Genomic DNA, 18,377 nt, shown 5'->3' on the forward strand with positions numbered 1-18,377 from the left:
CAGTTAACTAAAACATTTGGGGAGTAGGGCATTGTGATTATTTTACATGACAAAATTAAAAGCTTTTGTTTCCACTCTTAAATCTTCATATTTTATCTTTCCTGCCTTCATAGGTGGAGTATATGAAACCTGATTTATTGTGCCTTTTTTCCTTTTTCCTTTTTAATTCTGCCTTTGACCTGAAGGTTGAGGTCTTTGTTTATTCAAGTCAATGTTCTAAACATTAAGCCGTAGACATGTGTAAGATTCTTTTTGTTTTAATTCCACATATGAATAAAAATGTTTTACAGTGACTTATTCCCCTCCCCCACTCCTTTTTCTTAAAAAGTGAGAAGAGCAGAAGCAGTCTGCCTATTTGGTATTTTGCTATAGTTTAGAGAAAGTGAGGAAATGTCATTTTTCTCTTGCTGAAGTATAAGCCTTCATACTTCCCACTAAACCTTGTGCCTTGAGGCACATTAGACTTTGGACTGTCAGTCCTGTTAAGATTTGCAAGAATGGGGAGCAGAGTACACCCGCCTCTGTGCCATGGATCTCTGTTACCTAATATCAGTGCGATGCTGGCAAAACCATCAGCAGCTCCCTGAGCCTCCAATTTTTTTTTTTCTTATTTGTGAAATTGGAGATTTTTAATTTGTAAAATGTGAAATGGCAGGTGTATATAAAATATGCCCATAAAGGAGTTGTTTTTACCGATACTGCCAAAGAAGTTTGAAAATTAGAACTTAATTCAGGAAGTGAGAAAGAATTTTTAAAAGTATTCCCTCATATTCTTTTCCTACAGGAAGATTACTTTTGAAGAACGTGTATTTTTTTCTGTTTCTTTAATGAAAATTATCATCTAACGGACTCCTTAAAGATTGAGAAGTACTTAGAAATCAGTAGTCCCTCTGCTGTGTTCTGACAGAAACTTGTCATGACTTTTCTGAGCCTGGTAGAAAGAGAGCTTTCTGCCTTTGTTTGCGTAGAGGGGCATGACATTGGCTGTTTCCAGCGAGTTTGTTTATAAATGCACCACGCCTTCCTGCACTTGGAAGCCCACCCTTGGTGTGAAGATTCCTTTGACTTGCCATCGCCCTGTAACGGAGGGCACATTTTTTTCATATGAATGAACAGTGAAACAGAGACTCGTCCACGTTTCATGGAGTCACTCCATCCACTTAAACCATCTTGTAGTGGAAAACTCACCAAAACTATTTCCAATAAAATGAGAAACTATTAATTCTCACTTTCATATGAAGTGATAGCACTGGAAAATTATCCAACCCCTGTGCCTTTTGCCTCACCACACTTAAAAAAATCATGTTTTTGAGAATCAAAGAATTGGTATTATCCTGAGCCTTGTCAGTAGTAAAACCTTGCAGGGAGAGCCTGTTGATTCACATCGTCCGTTCATCCGGTGTTCTTTGAGCACCTGGGCTGGACCCTCATCTCCCAGTCCAGTGACAGGAAGCCGCCAGCAAAGAAATAACCCACAGCGCGGAGGTGTGAACACTTGAATGCGTGTTACAACAGAGGGAGAGAACTTTTCTTAACAGCAGATCTTCTGGAAAAGTAAACCCATTGCTGCCGCTAGTGGGGGTCAGGAGTGGGGCAGCCCTGTGTGAGTCTTGTCTGCAGGCTGCTCTGTTCCCGCGAACAGGGCTCCTTGAGTAAGCAGTATGCATACGAGCCAGTGGATGCCTGGCAGTGGCCAGAGGCCCTCTTTCTGCCTCATCAGTACTTGCCTCTGATTTGGATTTCACTGGTGCAGCCACACTTATCTGCATCGCTTTGTTAGAAGACAGGAATGGTCTGGAACAGAGAAGAAGCAACTATTACCAGGGTGTATCCACCCAAGGTACACACCCTAAGCAAGCCCTGTATCAGTCCTTACACTGTGGAGAACCAGACTGTTGCAGGCTGATTGCAGTGGCTTATATGCTCCACCCAAATAAACATGTCTCATAGAAGGTTCTGGTAAACATTGCTATGAGATTTGCTAGTGAGACAGTTTGAAGAACCACATTTCTTCACCCTTTGGCAAGGCAGTCGGACTGGAAGTTGTTAATAGTGTACTCAGTCGTGTGCCCAGGTCCCAGCAGTCCCCCTGCTTTTAGCCCTAGAGTCTTACAAATGCCACATGTCCAGTATAGCTGGCAGGGGGCGTTCACGGGAGGGCAAGCTCTCTGCAGAACTGTGCACAATGTTTGTAAAACTTAGCTCTATGTGTGGATGTTTCTTTCTTTATGGCTTGAGAAACCTGAGACTGTTATTAAATTTGCAACTCTCCCAGGTTCTAAATTCCTGCTTTCCTTAAACTCACCCCACAGATAGAAAAATCCAACAATGGCAGCAATAAAAGTATGTCCTCATTTTGCATCCTATGTAGCTGCCAATAAGTTGGCATTAAAATCTAGGTCATAGGAATGTCTTTGAAGACTAGGGCTGAAAATAAGGGAGAAGCTACAATTCCGTGAGTAGAAACAATGAATACTGCCTCCCATTTCCTGGAGTTTTTGTTTCTCATACTAGAACTTTTGCCCTTTAGAAAATTATATCAAGATGGTTAAACTTTAGAACCAGGAGAAATCTTTTTTTCGTCCTATAGTTAATTACTTCCTTAAACCCTCATTGTACAAAGTTTGTAATGTTTTGTTAGCAAACCTTGTGCCTCTTTTTCTTTTGCCTATTTCAATATTTAAATTTAAATCCATTTCATATTAATATTACTGTATATTTTGGGCCTCTCACCTTGTGTTGCACCTGTGTGTGTCTAGTTCTAAAGAAAGGTAGAAACAGTCTTTACCTCATTTGATCCTTAATATGTAATTCAAAGCTATTTTAAAAAAACAATTTGTATATTTTTACAAATTCATGTTTCCTGATTTTATATCCACATGTCCTTGTTTTTAAGCAGTATTATTAGTGAAAATTCTCCCCGCCCCCATCTTTAAATTGCATTTAAACAGTATACCATTTTAATAATAAAAATTAGTATTTTTATTCTGTATCTCTGTCATTTAGAGCCAGGCTGTTCCAAGAGTGGTCTGTGGCACCTTAGGTCACTCCCCAGTAATTCAGAACCTGCCTTTTAACAAGATTCCCAGGTGAATCTGTGTGCTCAGTAAAGTTTGAGAAGCCCTGATAGGGAGCATCAAAGCCCATTGCAGTGCACACCTCTTGTATAAGGAAGGAAGACAAGGGACTCCCAGGACTACGGTGTGTGTTAAAGTTCATCACATAGGTATCTCATTGAGTCCAGTTTTAATCATAACCTCACAACCTCCTGGAAGGTGGGTATCCGATACCACCTTGACAGATTTTGCCATATCCTCATGGCTCCTGCACTCCTAATATTTATTTAGTAATTTTTCTTGCCCTAGAGATAGAATTGCTTTTTAACATAATAAAGTTATTTTAAAAGGGAACTTTGTATCACTACTGTAAAAGTTATTTTAAAAGGGAACTTTTTGTCACTACTACTGAGAAACATAGTTTTTTCTTAATGCACTTAAATAAACACATAACTATTCTAAAGCTCTGTGTCTATCAGAGAGATGAACACCAGACTGCAGGAGTCACTGTTCCATGTGGTTATGTAGGTTACGAATGAGGATACAGGTAAAGAAAGAAAGGACAAAAGAACAAAGTGCATCTTAACGATGAGAAACTGACATCAAAACCAGATTCAGATAAGTACTTGCCTGTCCCCTTACTTTCCAATACTCTGATGCTCAGTTGGCCCAGAGAAGGAATCAGGCATCTGGAATTTTAAAGCAGCACAGCTGATTCTGATGCATAGTCAGGTGGAGATTTACCCAGTGAGGCCCAGAGAGGAAAAGGGTGTGATCTCAGTGGCAATCCCAGTCAAAAACACTGCTATTCCACAGTTATTTATAACTCAAATTAGTGGCCATTGGAGGGGCTGGGGAGGGCTCAGAAATTAATAGTGCATTTAAGCTGTTTCATTATAAGGCCCCACTGGTGGGTTTTCTCACTTGCATCATGAGCTAGTGTTGCCTCAGAATCACAAACACATCGGATTTTAGAGCTGGAAGAGAGGCACAGTATGTTACTTTTCACTTTCACTGTAAAACATTCAAATACAAGTAATGTTCTGCAGGCAGACTTGACATGTTACCACTAAAAATTTCAGTTTCCCTAAAATGCCTACAAGTAAAGAAAATGACTTATGTTGAGTTTAATTTTTTTAAAGCATTCTACAACAGAGTTTTCTATTTTTTAATTTTAGTTAAGGTACAGAAGTAATTTTAGTGAATTCCATGGCCAAGGACAGAACCCATAGTGTGCAATTATGATTGATTTATATTTAAAGCTGGTACATGAGTTAGATTACCTTGATATTATAAGAGAGAAATGAACTTGAAGATAAATTAGGTCGGTTGTGGAACAGATCTTAGATATGGGAGGAAAACCATTGGTGTCTCCTCCAGTATCTTGTTAGGTTGTCCTGCAGCCTCTTTTGATGAGGGGGGTAGCAAGGTGGAAAGGAGACAAGGCAGGACCTCGGCTCGTGTGCAGGTCCCTTCCAGCGTCACGTGTCTTTATTTGAGTCCTGTTACAGTAGCTCATTCTCACAGTTCTGTGTCATCCACACATTTGGAGATTAAGTCATCTTCTACAGTTTCATTCTAACTGTGAATAAGTCCATCGCACAAGTTGGAGCCAAGAACGTAATCACCCTCCTGTGGGTGGCCTTCTACCGTGTATAGGTGTGTAGGGCGACTGGCCATCCTGGTGTGCCTGAGATTGAGGCATTTCCTGGGATGTAGGACTTTCAGTGCTAAGGCCGGGACTCGTAGCATGGATGTGTCAGTGGCTGAAGACCATCCTAAGGTCCTACCATGCAGATCTGCTTGTCCCTGGTATACACAGCGTATGAGAAACGTTCAGTGTCTTTCTGCTGAGCTGGAGGACACTAAAGGCAGGGAGAGTATTTCCTGCCAAGTATGAAACCCCAGCAGAAAATCAACAAGGGTAGCTGGCTTGGCTGATTCCTGGTGAACCTCAATGCCAACTCCTAACGATAAAGGCCCATAAGCCTTCTGTTTCATAATCTATTTGAGAATTTTTCCAGGTATCATCCTCTGCCTTAACATTGGACATGGCCATAATCGTAGAATTAAATTTGAGATTTTTCGTGTGACACAGTTACCACATTAACTTTATTTTTTTATTTTATTTTATTTTTTTTTGCGGTACACGGGCCTCTCACTGTTGTGCCCTCTCCCGTTGGGGAGCACAGGCTCCGGACGCGCAGGCTCAGCGGCCATGGCTCACGGGCGCAGCCGCTCCGCGGCATGTGGGATCTTCCCAGACCCGGGCACGAACCCGTGTCCCCTGTATCGGCAGGCGGACTCTCAACCACTGAGACACCAGGGAAGCCCACCACATTAACTTTCGTACTTACGTTTATTAGACCAGCTTTCTCTCATAGCATTGTTTTAGGGTCAAGCATGTATCTAAACCCAAACCACTTATTAAAGTCCATGTGATTGAAGGTGCTTGTTGTATTTTTTCATCTTAATTCGTGTTTCAAGCAAACACACTTACTTGGCTATTGACACGTTTCTGTCTTTCTTTTCCAATAGTCATACCCGTCTAATTACATGGAGTCGATGAAGCCCAACAAGTATGGCGTCATCTACTCCACACCGTTATCTGATAAGTTCTTCCAGACCCCAGAAGGCCTGTCGCATGGGATGCAGATGGAGCCGGTGGACCTCACCGTGAACAAGCGGAGCTCGCCGCCCTCTGCCGGGAACTCCCCCTCCTCCCTGAAGTTCCAGTCCTTGCACCGGAGAGCCTCGCCAGGGCTGAGCCTGCCCTCGTCCAGCCCACCGGGGAAGAAGTACTCGCCGCCGCCGCCGCCCGGCGTGCAGCCCTTCAGCGTGCCGCTGTCCATGCCGCCTGTGATGGCTGCGGCCCTCTCCCGCCACGGCATCCGGAGTCCCGGCATCCTGCCCGTCATCCAGCCTGTTGTCGTGCAGCCCGTCCCCTTCATGTACACCAGCCACCTCCAGCAGCCGCTCATGGTCTCCCTGTCGGACGAGATGGAAAATTCCAGTAGTAGCATGCAAGGTAAATTCTGCCACTCGCCCACACTGCCGCCCCCCTGCTTAGTCCGGACTTACCGGGTCTTCACCAGATAGTCTGGGTGAGGGAGCAAAGGAGGCAAGGGGCCAAGAGCTGTTGCACTCTGAAAAGGAAATATTCGAGTTAGAGTCTGCCTAAGGCATTTGCTTTTTTTTTTTTTTTTAAATGTTGACACTGGAAGATCTCCCAAGAATCAGGCTGTCTGTTAAATGCCATGAAATGATTAGTTTCACTATATACTTGTCAACTTGGGGATAATAAGAATCTTGACTTTATATTTTGCTTTATTGAATACCAACATGGTTTTAGGTGCAAAAAGGCATTTAAGAAATACCTTTAGACCATGTGATAACTAATGGCTATTAAAAGCCACCTTGTTTACTGACTGGTCAGAGGCAGAAGGCTGGGGTAACAAGGAGATAACCAAACGTCATAAGGAAGAAATCCTTTGGGGGCTGATGTCTTAAAAGTCCAGCTTCCTCCATATGGTGCTTGCTGACAAAGTAATCGTTAGGAGGAACAAGAAGCGCCCACCAATTCATTACTGCTGTCATTTTGCCAAAGGCAAATAGATACACATCAGTGTGGTAGCTAGAAGCCGTGCAATAAGCTTTTAAAGGCTGAAATCGGTAAATGGTACATAGAGTAACTTTTCTATTTTTATTTTGTAGTCCCTGTAATTGAATCATATGAGAAGCCTCTATTACAGAAAAAAATTAAAATAGAACCTGGGATCGAACCACAGAGGACAGATTATTATCCTGAAGAAATGTCACCCCCTTTAATGAACTCAGTGTCCCCCCCGCAAGCACTGTTACAAGAGTAAGTATATTGAGGTCTGCCTGGCATTTACGTAGCGGCGTGCATCTCGGAACTGGAATGGAAGCTGGAGCTTCCTGCTCAGGATGTGGTGTGGATTGCCAGCCGGGACTGCCTTGTCGTTCGGGGCAGCCCCTGGGCCAGATGGGAGAATCTCTCCAAAAACTATGTGCTCTGTTAAACGCGTTATGTCACGTTCTCAATGATTTGGTCACACATGATTTTGCCACTTTACCCCAGAAATCATTTTTATCTTGTTTTTTTCCATCCTTCCAGACTATGTGTATATAGTTCTCCCATCATCTTTAGCCCAACATAGATTGAATTTGGTGTTCTAGATATTCTACTTAAGGTTGGATCCTGGAAATGCTTCATGGGATCACATATCGTCCTTCCCATTGTCAGTTCTCATAAAGTATAGTGTTTCTGTGGTGGGGAATGGCTTTTAGTCAGAATTTTCCGGGCCAACCACAAATCCAAGAAAGATACTCCAAAACCAGTCCCATGGCAACAGAAAGTGACCATGATGCTCAGAGAAGCTCGGCGTTGAAAGAACTGTTTAGCCTCCTGTCTTTCTAATTGTGACTGCCCTAGAATGTTCGGTCTGCTTTAGAACTGCCATCCAGTAGGAAGTTTACACTACTGGTCGACATCCAGACACCTGAACGGTGGTTTAACTTGCTGTGTGTGACGGTGTCACACACAGTCTAAATAACATCATTACTGAGATTTGCCACTAGAGATGCCCTTGACTTCTACCAGTGATTACACTGGAGGCTGTGTCTGCAGTAGGTACAAACGTGGCCTTCGGATCCAACATCTTGTATCCCAGCTCTGCTCTCCACCATGTGTATGACCTTGGCCTAGTCACTTAATCTCGTTGCCCCTGCTTCCTCTTTATTTTCATTATTGGTTGTAATTATTTTTCTTGTGTTATGGTCTTTACAACATTGGATTTAATGGCCAGCTTCCTAGTACAAAGGAAGTTCAACAATTACTGTCTCCTCAGGGTCCCTTCTATCACCTTCCTCCCCACATACGCTTTTCTCCAGCATTTCTGCCCACCTTTCTGCTTTATCTACTGCACTCTTCTCCCTAACGTAATGAACTCTGTAACAGAATATGAATCCTCTGGTTTTAGAACAGCTATTTTCTGGAACTTAACACGTATTCTGGTTGTATCCACATTCAACCCAAGGAGGTGCCTTCATAATAGCTCATATATCAATTGCCATTTGCATCAAATCCGTCCGCTTTTTTTGCGGGGGGTGGGGCGGCGGGGGGTCGTCATCTACTCCTTGATAGATGAAGAAGAGAATGAATCTTCCGCAGCCCCATCAGTAGGCAGACTGCCTGATGGTCTTGTACATTATTGCCCTTCACAATTGCATAGTGCCTCCTTACCCCCAGAAAGGAACTTTTCCAAGTGTTTTCAAAGGAGTTATTTCATTCTCCCAAAACAAGCAGGTGGGAGTCAGAGCAAACAACTGATGAGCCAAGACATAAATAACTTGCCTGTAATCACACCATTAACAGCAGGGGGGGCCTGGGCTGATCCCCTGCTTCCAGAGAGTGGTCTTCCTGCTATTTTTAGGCCCTATCTAGCTGATTGCATCTGCTGCTGCACTAAGGGAAAGGAAAAATAGACTAACCAAAATGGACACATCTTGTAGGCTGAATTACCTTTTTTTTAGGATGTCAGATGTCTTTGGTGAGGTAACTGGCAACATAGCTTGTACCTGCACAGGTGATGAAAAAGATGCTATAAAGCCAACTGCCCACATAGCAAGGGATCCATTGACTGAAAAGGGGGTTATTCCAAAGTCTAGGTTATTATAAATTACAGTGTAACACATTACGGAAGAATAATTGAAAGCAATATTCTGTGCTCTGAATGCTGCTGGAAAGAAAACAGCTTTTCTCTTTTCTTGCTTATTTTAAGTAACGTTCTTTTGATGATCTCAAGCTCAGTGGCTTTTAATGATTAATGAGTAATGTGCTTATTCTAATGCTGACCTAAGAATGCATTTGCCTCTCAGAAAATTGAACCGATTAGCCACAACTGGGACATGTACCCTTCAAGTAATTCTCTCACAGATGTGATTAAGTAATGTCTTGGAGTGTGCCCAGTAGCAGCCCACATAGGAAACCAGCTAGCCAGGAAAGAATCACTGGAATACCAAGCACCTGGTACCATGTCCATGAGGCAGCCCCAATAATATTTGCCTTAGGAAACCCTTCCTTTACAGGGGCGGACTTTAAAATACAGCTTTGAAATCCATTTGTTTGATCATAAAGTTATAGCTTTAGGATTATTTTTAAAGGCACTCAAAAGTACATCAGATTTCTTTTGTTATTTACATGTGTGAAAATTTATTTAGAACAAAAAGTTTGAGGATCAGATTTCCCCCATTGAGTTGTGAACAGGAAACTGTAGCAAACATAAGAGGGATCAGCTTAACTCAAAACAATGACCAGGTCTCTGATATTTACCAGGCATTCTAACTTCTTGGTTATAATGATCCCAAACAACCTCCTAAAAAATGAGCAGTGAGGAGACCAAGAAGAGTGAGTGAGATCCCAAGATCCTGAACCTCAGCCTGTACCAATATCCGGCTCTTTAGAGAGAGACTGCTGACCCCTCTCAGAGTGATGCTGCCTTCCAAGGGAGATGTTGGCTAGAGTAGAGATTTCCTGAGCTGGTGTTAGGACATCCCAAAAAAACTCCTCATGAAATTCAACCACTGTAGGGGCGAAGTTTGCTCATGGGTTTCTGCACCTTGAAATAGTAACAGCTATTGTTTAGCAGATTTGCATCTGGAACAGGTGTTGTTCTTAAGCGTTTTGTGTGCATTACTCACAGCAGCTTTCTGAGATCGCATGACTATCATCCCCTTTTACAGAGAAGAAACTGAGGCACGGAGAGCATGAATACCTTGCCGAGGGTTATAGGGACTATCGGGACGGAGCTGGAGCGCACAGCCTTTTAGGGTACCTCTTTTTAGGGTAACATTTTCACAAAATGAGCAGCTGGAACAGCAGTCATAACTACTACACAGAAACCATTAGAATCCCAACTCATAAAATCGAATAACTGGGAGAGACTTCTAAAGTTATCTGGGATTCTCTCCCAGGGTCCCAGAGGCACATGAGATAGATTTAACTGTTCATTTTTTTTTCCCCTCAACATTTTACTTCCTGAAGTTCCCTTAATGAAGATGAAAATTTTCAGTCAATGGCATGAAAGTGGAAAGTTTAAAATAAACTGATAAACTGTTTTCTTTTTATTAGAGGGTCTTAATAATCGAGCTTTATAAAAACTCTCTCACTTCTCCATTTTCTCTGCTATTTGTTTGTACATTTATATAATTGAAGTTCTTGTTCTCCCCGCCCCCACTAGTTCATGTTCCCTTTTCCATGTATCTAAACTTTATTCTTTCATATCGTCCCTCTAAGCATCAGGGTAGGAAGGTAAAGTGATACTCAAAACTGACAGTTTTCTTTGCTAATCATAAGTGAGAAATTAGTGAAGTCACTCAAGATAAAATGCACCTTTTTATTCTCTTCCTAGTCACTTCTTTGGGTGCTTGAAAAAGTTGTTGATAAGGGACATGTATTTACATTTTTACCAAGATAAAAAACAAGCTTCATTCAGTGACTCTCTTGATTTTTATGTCTAAATTTTATTATTCTTTATCTCACAAGACTGTTTACCCTCATCCAATTCTTTTCACCAATCTTTTTTCCCCCATACACTCTTGTATAAAACATTCACATGTTATTTGGGATATTTTAAGAACTTTAGATTCAAATTTAAAAGACAAAGAGGTCTTTCATTGCAGTTAGAGGCCAACCGTGGATAAATAAGCTTGTAATGTATCAAGTAATTAGTTATTAGGAGAGCAAATGGATGGATTAGAACTTGTTAATTACATCAATCAGCGGGGGAAGCCTGAAAAAACTACAGATTTTTCCTAGCTCTTCGCACCTGCCATTTCTCTCCACCAACTTCCTTTCTGAAAAAGAGAAAGTTCATAGTAATGGTGTGTAACCTGATTTGATTTCAACCCCCCTCCCCCCTGGAAAGGTGTGCAGGTGCAGGAAGGGGAGTCTGGGTGAGGAGCCAGGAAGGTAGGGAGGATGGCGGGCAGCCAGTGAGGGAGCCGGGGCTGCACCTGGAGCCTGGGTCTTGAGTCCTGAGTGAGGGGCTTCCTCGCCTGACCACTAGCACGGCCTGAAGTTCTCTCTCAAGGAGGAATAATAGTGACAGGAAAGGTTTGAGTTTGTGAAGACAGTAGTGCCAACTTTTTTTTTGGCGGGGGGGGGGGGGAGATAAAAATCAAATGTAAGTTGAGCCTCTTTAAGAGACTCAAACTAAATGCCAATTATGTAAAGGATAAAGTGTAGATGCATCCGACAGCGTGGTTGCCTGAGACTTAGGAGTTTGACCTCTTACATTTTCCCCTAAAGAATAATAAATGTGAGAAAACATAGTATAGCGTTCAGCCTAGTACCACAGAATTCTACAAGAAAGCAAATTTCTATTAAGGGAAAGAGACTCTCCTAGCACTTTGCACCTCCCTCTAGTGTAGCCCCTAACCCTTCTTACTGTCATTACTTATCTACATGTCTGTCTCCCCCTAGAGTGTGAGCTCCTCCAGGGCAGGAACCCTGTTTTTATTCATCTTTGTGTCCCGGTGCCAAGCACAGTGCCTGGCTCATGGTAGGTGCTCACTCCATGTTTGTTGAATGAATATAGCAGTGCTTCTTGGGTTGATCCGCTAATTTCTTTTTGTTTATTTTGTTGGGTTTTTTGTTTGTTTGTTTTTGCCCAGTGTTGTTAATGCTTTTGGTACCCTGAGGGAAAGGAAGAGCCTTTCACTCACCATTTTGCATTTGGCATCGGCTTTCCTAGGAATCACCCTTCAGTCATCGTGCAGCCCGGGAAGAGACCTTTACCTGTGGAATCTCCAGACACCCAGAGGAAGCGGCGGATACACAGATGTGATTATGATGGATGCAACAAAGTATACACTAAAAGCTCTCACTTGAAAGCACACAGAAGAACACATACAGGTATTAGAAATACAAGACTCGCTTCATCTTTCTTCTTAAGAAGTACTAGCATGGAATGTTAAGACAAACGTTCCAGCTTTCAGAGATTATTGTAATGAAATTTTTTCAGGCATCTTGAAAGTTACCATAGCTACAGATGTCGCTTGTCAGTTGTGAAAAATGAAGTTTTCGATAATGATTGGTTTTTATAATAGAATAGATTCAGCGTTATCTGTTCAAGGCCCCTTGCAACCACTTGCAGTTCTGTGGTCTCTGTAGTAAGAGAGAGAGAAGGGCATGAAACCTCCACTGAGAACAGAGGGGGAAATTGTCCTTAACCATGGGCCTGTTTCATCAAAGATGTGGCCTTCATATAGGCTGTCACTTAGTAAATGTACGTGATCAAATTCACGATGGCAAAAAAAGAAGAAAAAAGTTCTTTATACAGAACAAGTAAATGCAGCAGTTTCTAGAAATGGAATTCAAACGGAAGACAGTCATCGAAGGAAAGAAAAGTGAAGATATTTGGGTAATTATCGTCTTCTAAAACTGAGGGAACTTGTGGGCGATTGCCTGCCATATTTGTTGTAGGATATTTCCAGTTTGCCAGGCGTTGCATATAGAGCGCACAGACAGGTCTTATAAAATTGTTAAATAGGTGAGGAAAACATAAAATTGTCCCCTGTGCTCAAGAACATTTTGTAACAACACATCTTAAGGAATTCGTACAAAAATGTTTTAAACAAACCTGATGAATTGCAGTTGGTATTGGTGATGAATGTTTATGGAAAGCCTCATCTGAGCTGACCTCATACTCTCGGATGTGAAATTCTAGTGTAACAGCAATTTCCCTCTCTGTACATTTCCTTAACCTCAGAATGTAGAATATTTGGAGGTTTGTGAGTCATTCTTGTTAGGAACATTTACAAAGAGAAGAATCCGGGGTTTGGAAGAGGAGAGGAAGTAAAGTGTCTGGCAGAGTGGAAGTGAAGGTTTGCCGTGCATCCTGGGAAGGAGGCAAAGGAAGCCGAGGGGGTCCAGCCGCATACAGTGTTCCTTGGCCTCCTCACAGTGTTGCCATGGAGAGAGCTGAGGGTGACAGCCTTGCAGTTAGAGGACCACCCAATGGGCAGTGCCAGATAGACTCATGAAAGCCTCCTCAGGGCACGAACGGGACCTGAGAGGTGGATGTTACCAAAGGCCAGCCTAAGAGTAAAAAGACATTGGATATTTGGGTAACGATTCAGATGTAAGAAAAAAAACTCTTAGCATGTATATTCTGTGCAACAAAGCAGAGAGTATAAATTCTGAATATGTCATTGAAATGCCAAGGAATTACAATCCTTTAAGGTTTCTAGAAAACAAGGTATAGTAAATGGGAATGAATCTGTCATGCCCATTACCCAATATTACTGATTTAAACATGTAAAATTACCGTGAACTGCCTTTTTATTTGTAAAGGCCTTCATACTGCTGTCCTCGTGACTTTCCCACAAAGGTCTTCTTTTTCTCACCTGTAAGTTATCGTCTCACAGGAGAGGGTTGTAGAGACCTGACTTCTGACAGAGTGGGGAGGAGTTTACTATATTTTCCGTACGTCTGAATTAAAGCATTATACTTAGGCGTTGTTGTTCTTGACTAAACAAAAAATAAAATGTTGAAATCCCTGATGAATATTTGTTGCTAGGGACTTAGGGACTTCACATTTTTAGAAAACTATTGAGAAGAATAAGCAAATCCCATAACTTGCAGTTTGGACTTCTCTTTGAATGGATAGCGCTGCATGTAGCTAAGCTCCTAAGTAAGTTTACGCCTTGGAGGTCAACAAATACGGATCACCGGGTATTAAAAACTTGCTCATTGCCTCCTTTGAGGGCAAAACCAAAATTCTTTGATAGCCCCTAAGAGTGGATTTCAGTGCCATAAATATGCTGTAGGAACTCTTAAAATCCCCCTCCCCCCCTTTTTTGGGCAGAAAGCCAGTTTCATATTAAGACAATTAATCTGTGTTTCTCATTTGTCACCTAGTGGTTCAAGGGACAAATGTATGATCCTATCTTGGAAATAATGTTTGTCAAGAGCTGTAGCTCAGAAATATTTACTGTCTTTAATGATTAATATCATTTTGCTCTTAGAAAAAATCAGCTCTTTTTTCCCCACCTTTCTGCAGGAGAAAAACCCTACAAATGTACATGGGAAGGATGCACATGGAAATTCGCTCGGTCTGATGAACTCACGAGACATTTCCGAAAACATACTGGAATCAAACCCTTCCAGTGTCCAGACTGTGACCGCAGCTTCTCCCGCTCCGACCACCTTGCCCTCCATAGGAAACGCCACATGCTCGTTTGAATGCCTCTATCTCCCGCCTCAGCGTGGCTCCCACTCTCCCAGCTCTCTCTCTGTCCTCCCTCCCATTATCTAACTCATCTTTTTACATGTACATTTTAATTTTGATTCAGCTGGTCTGAATCTCTGAATTTATATCATTCAAACTTCCATATGGTCAGTAGTAAATATTCTCTAATCTTCCCTCTCCTTGCCACGGGTCAGACCTAAAGAATGTGAACAATTTTTTTTTTCTTTTTTTTTTTTCCGGGGATGCTAAGCAAACCCTTCTTAGAGATACGTTTAATGTAATGAAAGCAAGGGAACATGTAAACTAACATAACCAATTGCTTCTCCATGTAATCCTCAAAAGAATGTCAAAGTAAATGTATTAGAAATACAGTATCCAGCCTGCTAGTCCTTGCCAGAGGCATCCAGACCTCTGTGCTCTGTGATCGAGTTTGGTGCTCCACAGCAAAAAGAAGGGTGGAACCTTTCACAGATTAGCTAGACATGCAACAGGCTTTCAGACTAGTACAGTCAACTCTTCCATTGTCCTTCACAGATGTGGCTGGTCAATTTGGATTTAGCACTTCATCTAAATGTATGTCCGTTATCCTCCTTTGTGCCTGCAGCTACTAAGGAGGTCTTTGCCACCAGGGAGGTGAGCCAGAGCTGCTGATTTAGGTGGATGATGTCTGTCCATTGAGGGGGTGGATACTGTACTTGCTAGCGTGGAGTCGGAGCAAAGGGGCATGCAGCAGGGGCAGAGCAAGGCGGGCAAAGGAGGAAGCCAGCCATTCCTGCTCGCCTAGGGCTTTTTGGAGACAATTCATCATTTGGTTCGCTGGGCAGTACATTCCCAGAGCTTCAGTCTCTATGCACATTCAGCTGTGCGGAACCCTACTGCAAAGCCAGATACTGATGGGGTTCTCCATGCACCTGTCTCTGTTTCTACAATGTCCTTAATGTCGATTACCAAGCATTGATAGGGATGCCACAAAACTATTTGCTCAGTAATGGGAAAAAATCTTTTGGATAAGGGTATGCATGGTTTTCTTTAATGGCCTTCTTTTACCCCACCTACTTAACAGCTTTTTTTTGCAAACAGGGAAACGTTGAGTGGTAATTGTATCCCCCTATCAAATTAATCATGGAGGCTTCATATGGAGACATTTCTCTGTGAGCTGTAAGGTGCCAAATTGGCTGTCATCTGTGTACATGACACACACCGTAAATAAGCATCTGCTAACGCTTTAGTAGATTCCTTCAGTTTAAGACCTGAGAGACACTATTTGTAAATATAAATAGTTGTGAAGCACACATACCTTTCCTGGGGGACAGATTTCTGAAAAATCTAGAAAACCACAGTTCAGGGATTCATAAATGTAGCTCAAATTCCCAGATGTTTACTGTTGGAGCCGGCAATCTCCTATCACTATCAAGTATCCTGTCAGAAGAACAAACTGAAAATGACTCGTGTTTATGTTGAAGATTAATAGCACCATCATTTAGGGGAAGTTTTGCAAAAGCAGGCTTTTGAGCACCATAGTGTAAATGCCAGTAAAAATAATTTGTGCGTGGAAATGCCATTGGTCCTAAATTTGAAGAAAGTGGGCAACGGTGGTGTAGTGTGGGTGCATTTAAGCAAATGCACCTTCATCCCTCGATAAAGGATGGAGGAGCAGAGAGAAGAATGGAATCCTGAAGATTCATCCCAGCCACAACTCAGGATCCAACACGACCTTAACTGGGAGGAATACACTGTTCAGTTGTTTTTTTTTTAAGACAGTGCGTGAGTGATTCTGGAGGCCTGCGAATCGTGTGGGGAGCGTACTTTGACGGCGCCGTGTTAATAAAAGTTAGTTGTAGGGACTGCACACCTAAGAGATCCCGCTCGTAAGCCCTCGGATCCAACTGAAAGGAGATGTAGTTGAGAAATGCAAAGTAATTTGTCACGGGGGCACTTGGTTTTCCTTTTTTTTTTTTAAGCACTGCAAAATTTGTTTAGACTATTAAAACATCCTTATGAGGCTTTTTTTTTTTTTTTGCAACTATGACATGAATTGAGGGATAAAAAAAGAATGGCTCTTGGAAAAGTAGGTATTGTCTGTATTGTAGATGCTTAGTCCCATTCATGCCAAAATGTTTATTGCTTGAAATGGTTCTTCCACAACGCACTGAAGAATTAAGTTGGAGTGCAAAGAACATTTTTGTTTTAATGGAGATAACCAGTTTGTGTGTGTTCTAACCCATCTTGAAGGTGGGAAAAGGGGCAAGAAAGGATAGGATTGATCTTGGAATAATTAGCTGTGAGTCTAAGTCCAGCTGATAGAAAGCTTCGTGGGTTCTCATGAAATTTGACGTGTGCGCTATGGCATATTGACTTTTTTTTTTTCAGAAAAGCAAGCAATACCCTGCGAAGACGTACATTACTCTTCGGCTTGCTTAGATTATACTAACAGTTCACTAACAAAGATACATTTCAACTCAAAGACAAGCAACCCAGGAAGCCAGTCTCTGTTCCCATGCTGGTCTATATACTTTAGTTACCGATTGGCTCTTAACCAAATTTTCCTTTTTTATATATATTTGTATTTTACTATGATAGTTGAGAAATTTAGTCTCTTAGTAATTTTTAGCTGTTATTGTGGAAGACCTCCAATACAAGATAAGGTACCCTTGAACGTGTGGTTTTAATGATATGCCATGTTACTATCAATGGTGATTTTAATTGCAATATTTTAAATTGATGAGAATGATTTGTAAACATGAAGTTAGTGTTGTGTAAATTCTGTTTATTATAGAATTTCTTTGATTATTATCCAAGTGTCATCTTGGGGGAGAAGTCAGAAAAATTAAATCTGTAACCATCGTATTTTAGAGTTCTAAAGTGAATCTACATCACAAATGGGCATTAACATTCTAAATCGCCTGGTTTTGAGAATGTGTTAGCATAGCTATGTTCAACTAAGGAAATGCTAAATATCAGAAGTTTCAAGAGCCTTAGAACAGATTTACAGGGGAACTATATATGAATGTGTATATTTTATTAAACACCCATCTGCACTATCAGTGTTGCACTAATGTGGAATTTGAAAAACTATATTGCTGATACTGTATATCTACACATCATTCCTGATTAGATTGTTTTAAAGACAATCTCAAAGGTCTAAGGTTTTAAAATAATTTGATTGGTTTGAAAATATACAGTCATCTTGAAGGAATTGCTGTCATACATGAAGTTGCTCAGAGTGGCCTTTATTCTCTTGTTGGTCAAGGTTAACAAGTTCTAAATGATTGCAAATTCACTTAAATAATACATTTACAAAGCCATTTTACATGAATTAAACGAGGGCTACAACAATATTATGTTTTACAAATACTAGCACTTTTTTTTTTTTTTTGCTGTTATGTACTTAGTGTTAGAGGGTCAAAATAATCTTTCTGCTTAGCATCTCTTAAACCATACCTGCAAGTATAGCAGGATTATTACATTTACAGTACTTTAATACTTGTATAAACTATGCAGAAATTTTTAATAAAGTGTAATATATTTTATAAGCTAATAAGACTGAATGGGTAAAGGTTTTTAGCATGCATTAGTATACTTGCAAATACTGAAACATTTTGGTAATCTTTCTTACTAAAGATGTGAATGTTTAATGTTCTTTCTCTGTTTCTACTCGGTAGTCCAATGGGAATTCAGTAATGACATTTTGTCATGTCAAACTGTGAACATAAATTTGTACTGTACAGTCCTCATATACTATATACAGTATGCAATATATGTATTATATACTTGTTAATAAAACCATCAGAATATTACATGTGCTCATGTGATTACTATGTATGCAGTGATCACTAGGAACAAACCTTAGCAAAGTAACATGTAAGAGGCCCTTACTTAGAAATTGCAAAGTAAATCACCCTTTGATAGGCAATCATTAATGGAAGGAAAGAAAAACAGATCTAACTGGAAAATGCACTATATGAGTTAACTCAGCCCTAAAGCTATGTCCCTGGTTTTCTGATAAGAAGTTTTCTAAGTACAAACCATAAACTTGTAGACAACC

At 41.2% G+C, this 18,377-nt stretch overlaps 1 protein-coding gene across 4 annotated transcripts in view; it reads left to right on the plus strand.

Moving 5' to 3' along the window:
• KLF3 (KLF transcription factor 3) overlaps window positions 1-18,129 on the plus strand; it is a 36,454-nt gene extending 18,325 nt beyond the window's left edge. For all 4 annotated transcript variants that reach the window (XM_067735719.1, XM_067735721.1, XM_067735722.1 and 1 more), the window contains 4 exons: window positions 5,595-6,084; window positions 6,771-6,921; window positions 11,834-11,994; window positions 14,144-18,129. In XM_067735719.1, coding sequence (XP_067591820.1) covers window positions 5,595-6,084; window positions 6,771-6,921; window positions 11,834-11,994; window positions 14,144-14,325 — 984 coding nt within the window. In that variant the 3' untranslated portion in view covers window positions 14,326-18,129. The remainder of the gene's footprint in view (window positions 1-5,594; window positions 6,085-6,770; window positions 6,922-11,833; window positions 11,995-14,143) is intronic.
• Window positions 18,130-18,377: the final 248 nt, after the last annotated feature.

This window comes from Pseudorca crassidens, chromosome 4 (genome assembly GCF_039906515.1).
Source record: "Pseudorca crassidens isolate mPseCra1 chromosome 4, mPseCra1.hap1, whole genome shotgun sequence".
NCBI classification, from domain to species: Eukaryota; Metazoa; Chordata; class Mammalia; order Artiodactyla; family Delphinidae; genus Pseudorca; species Pseudorca crassidens.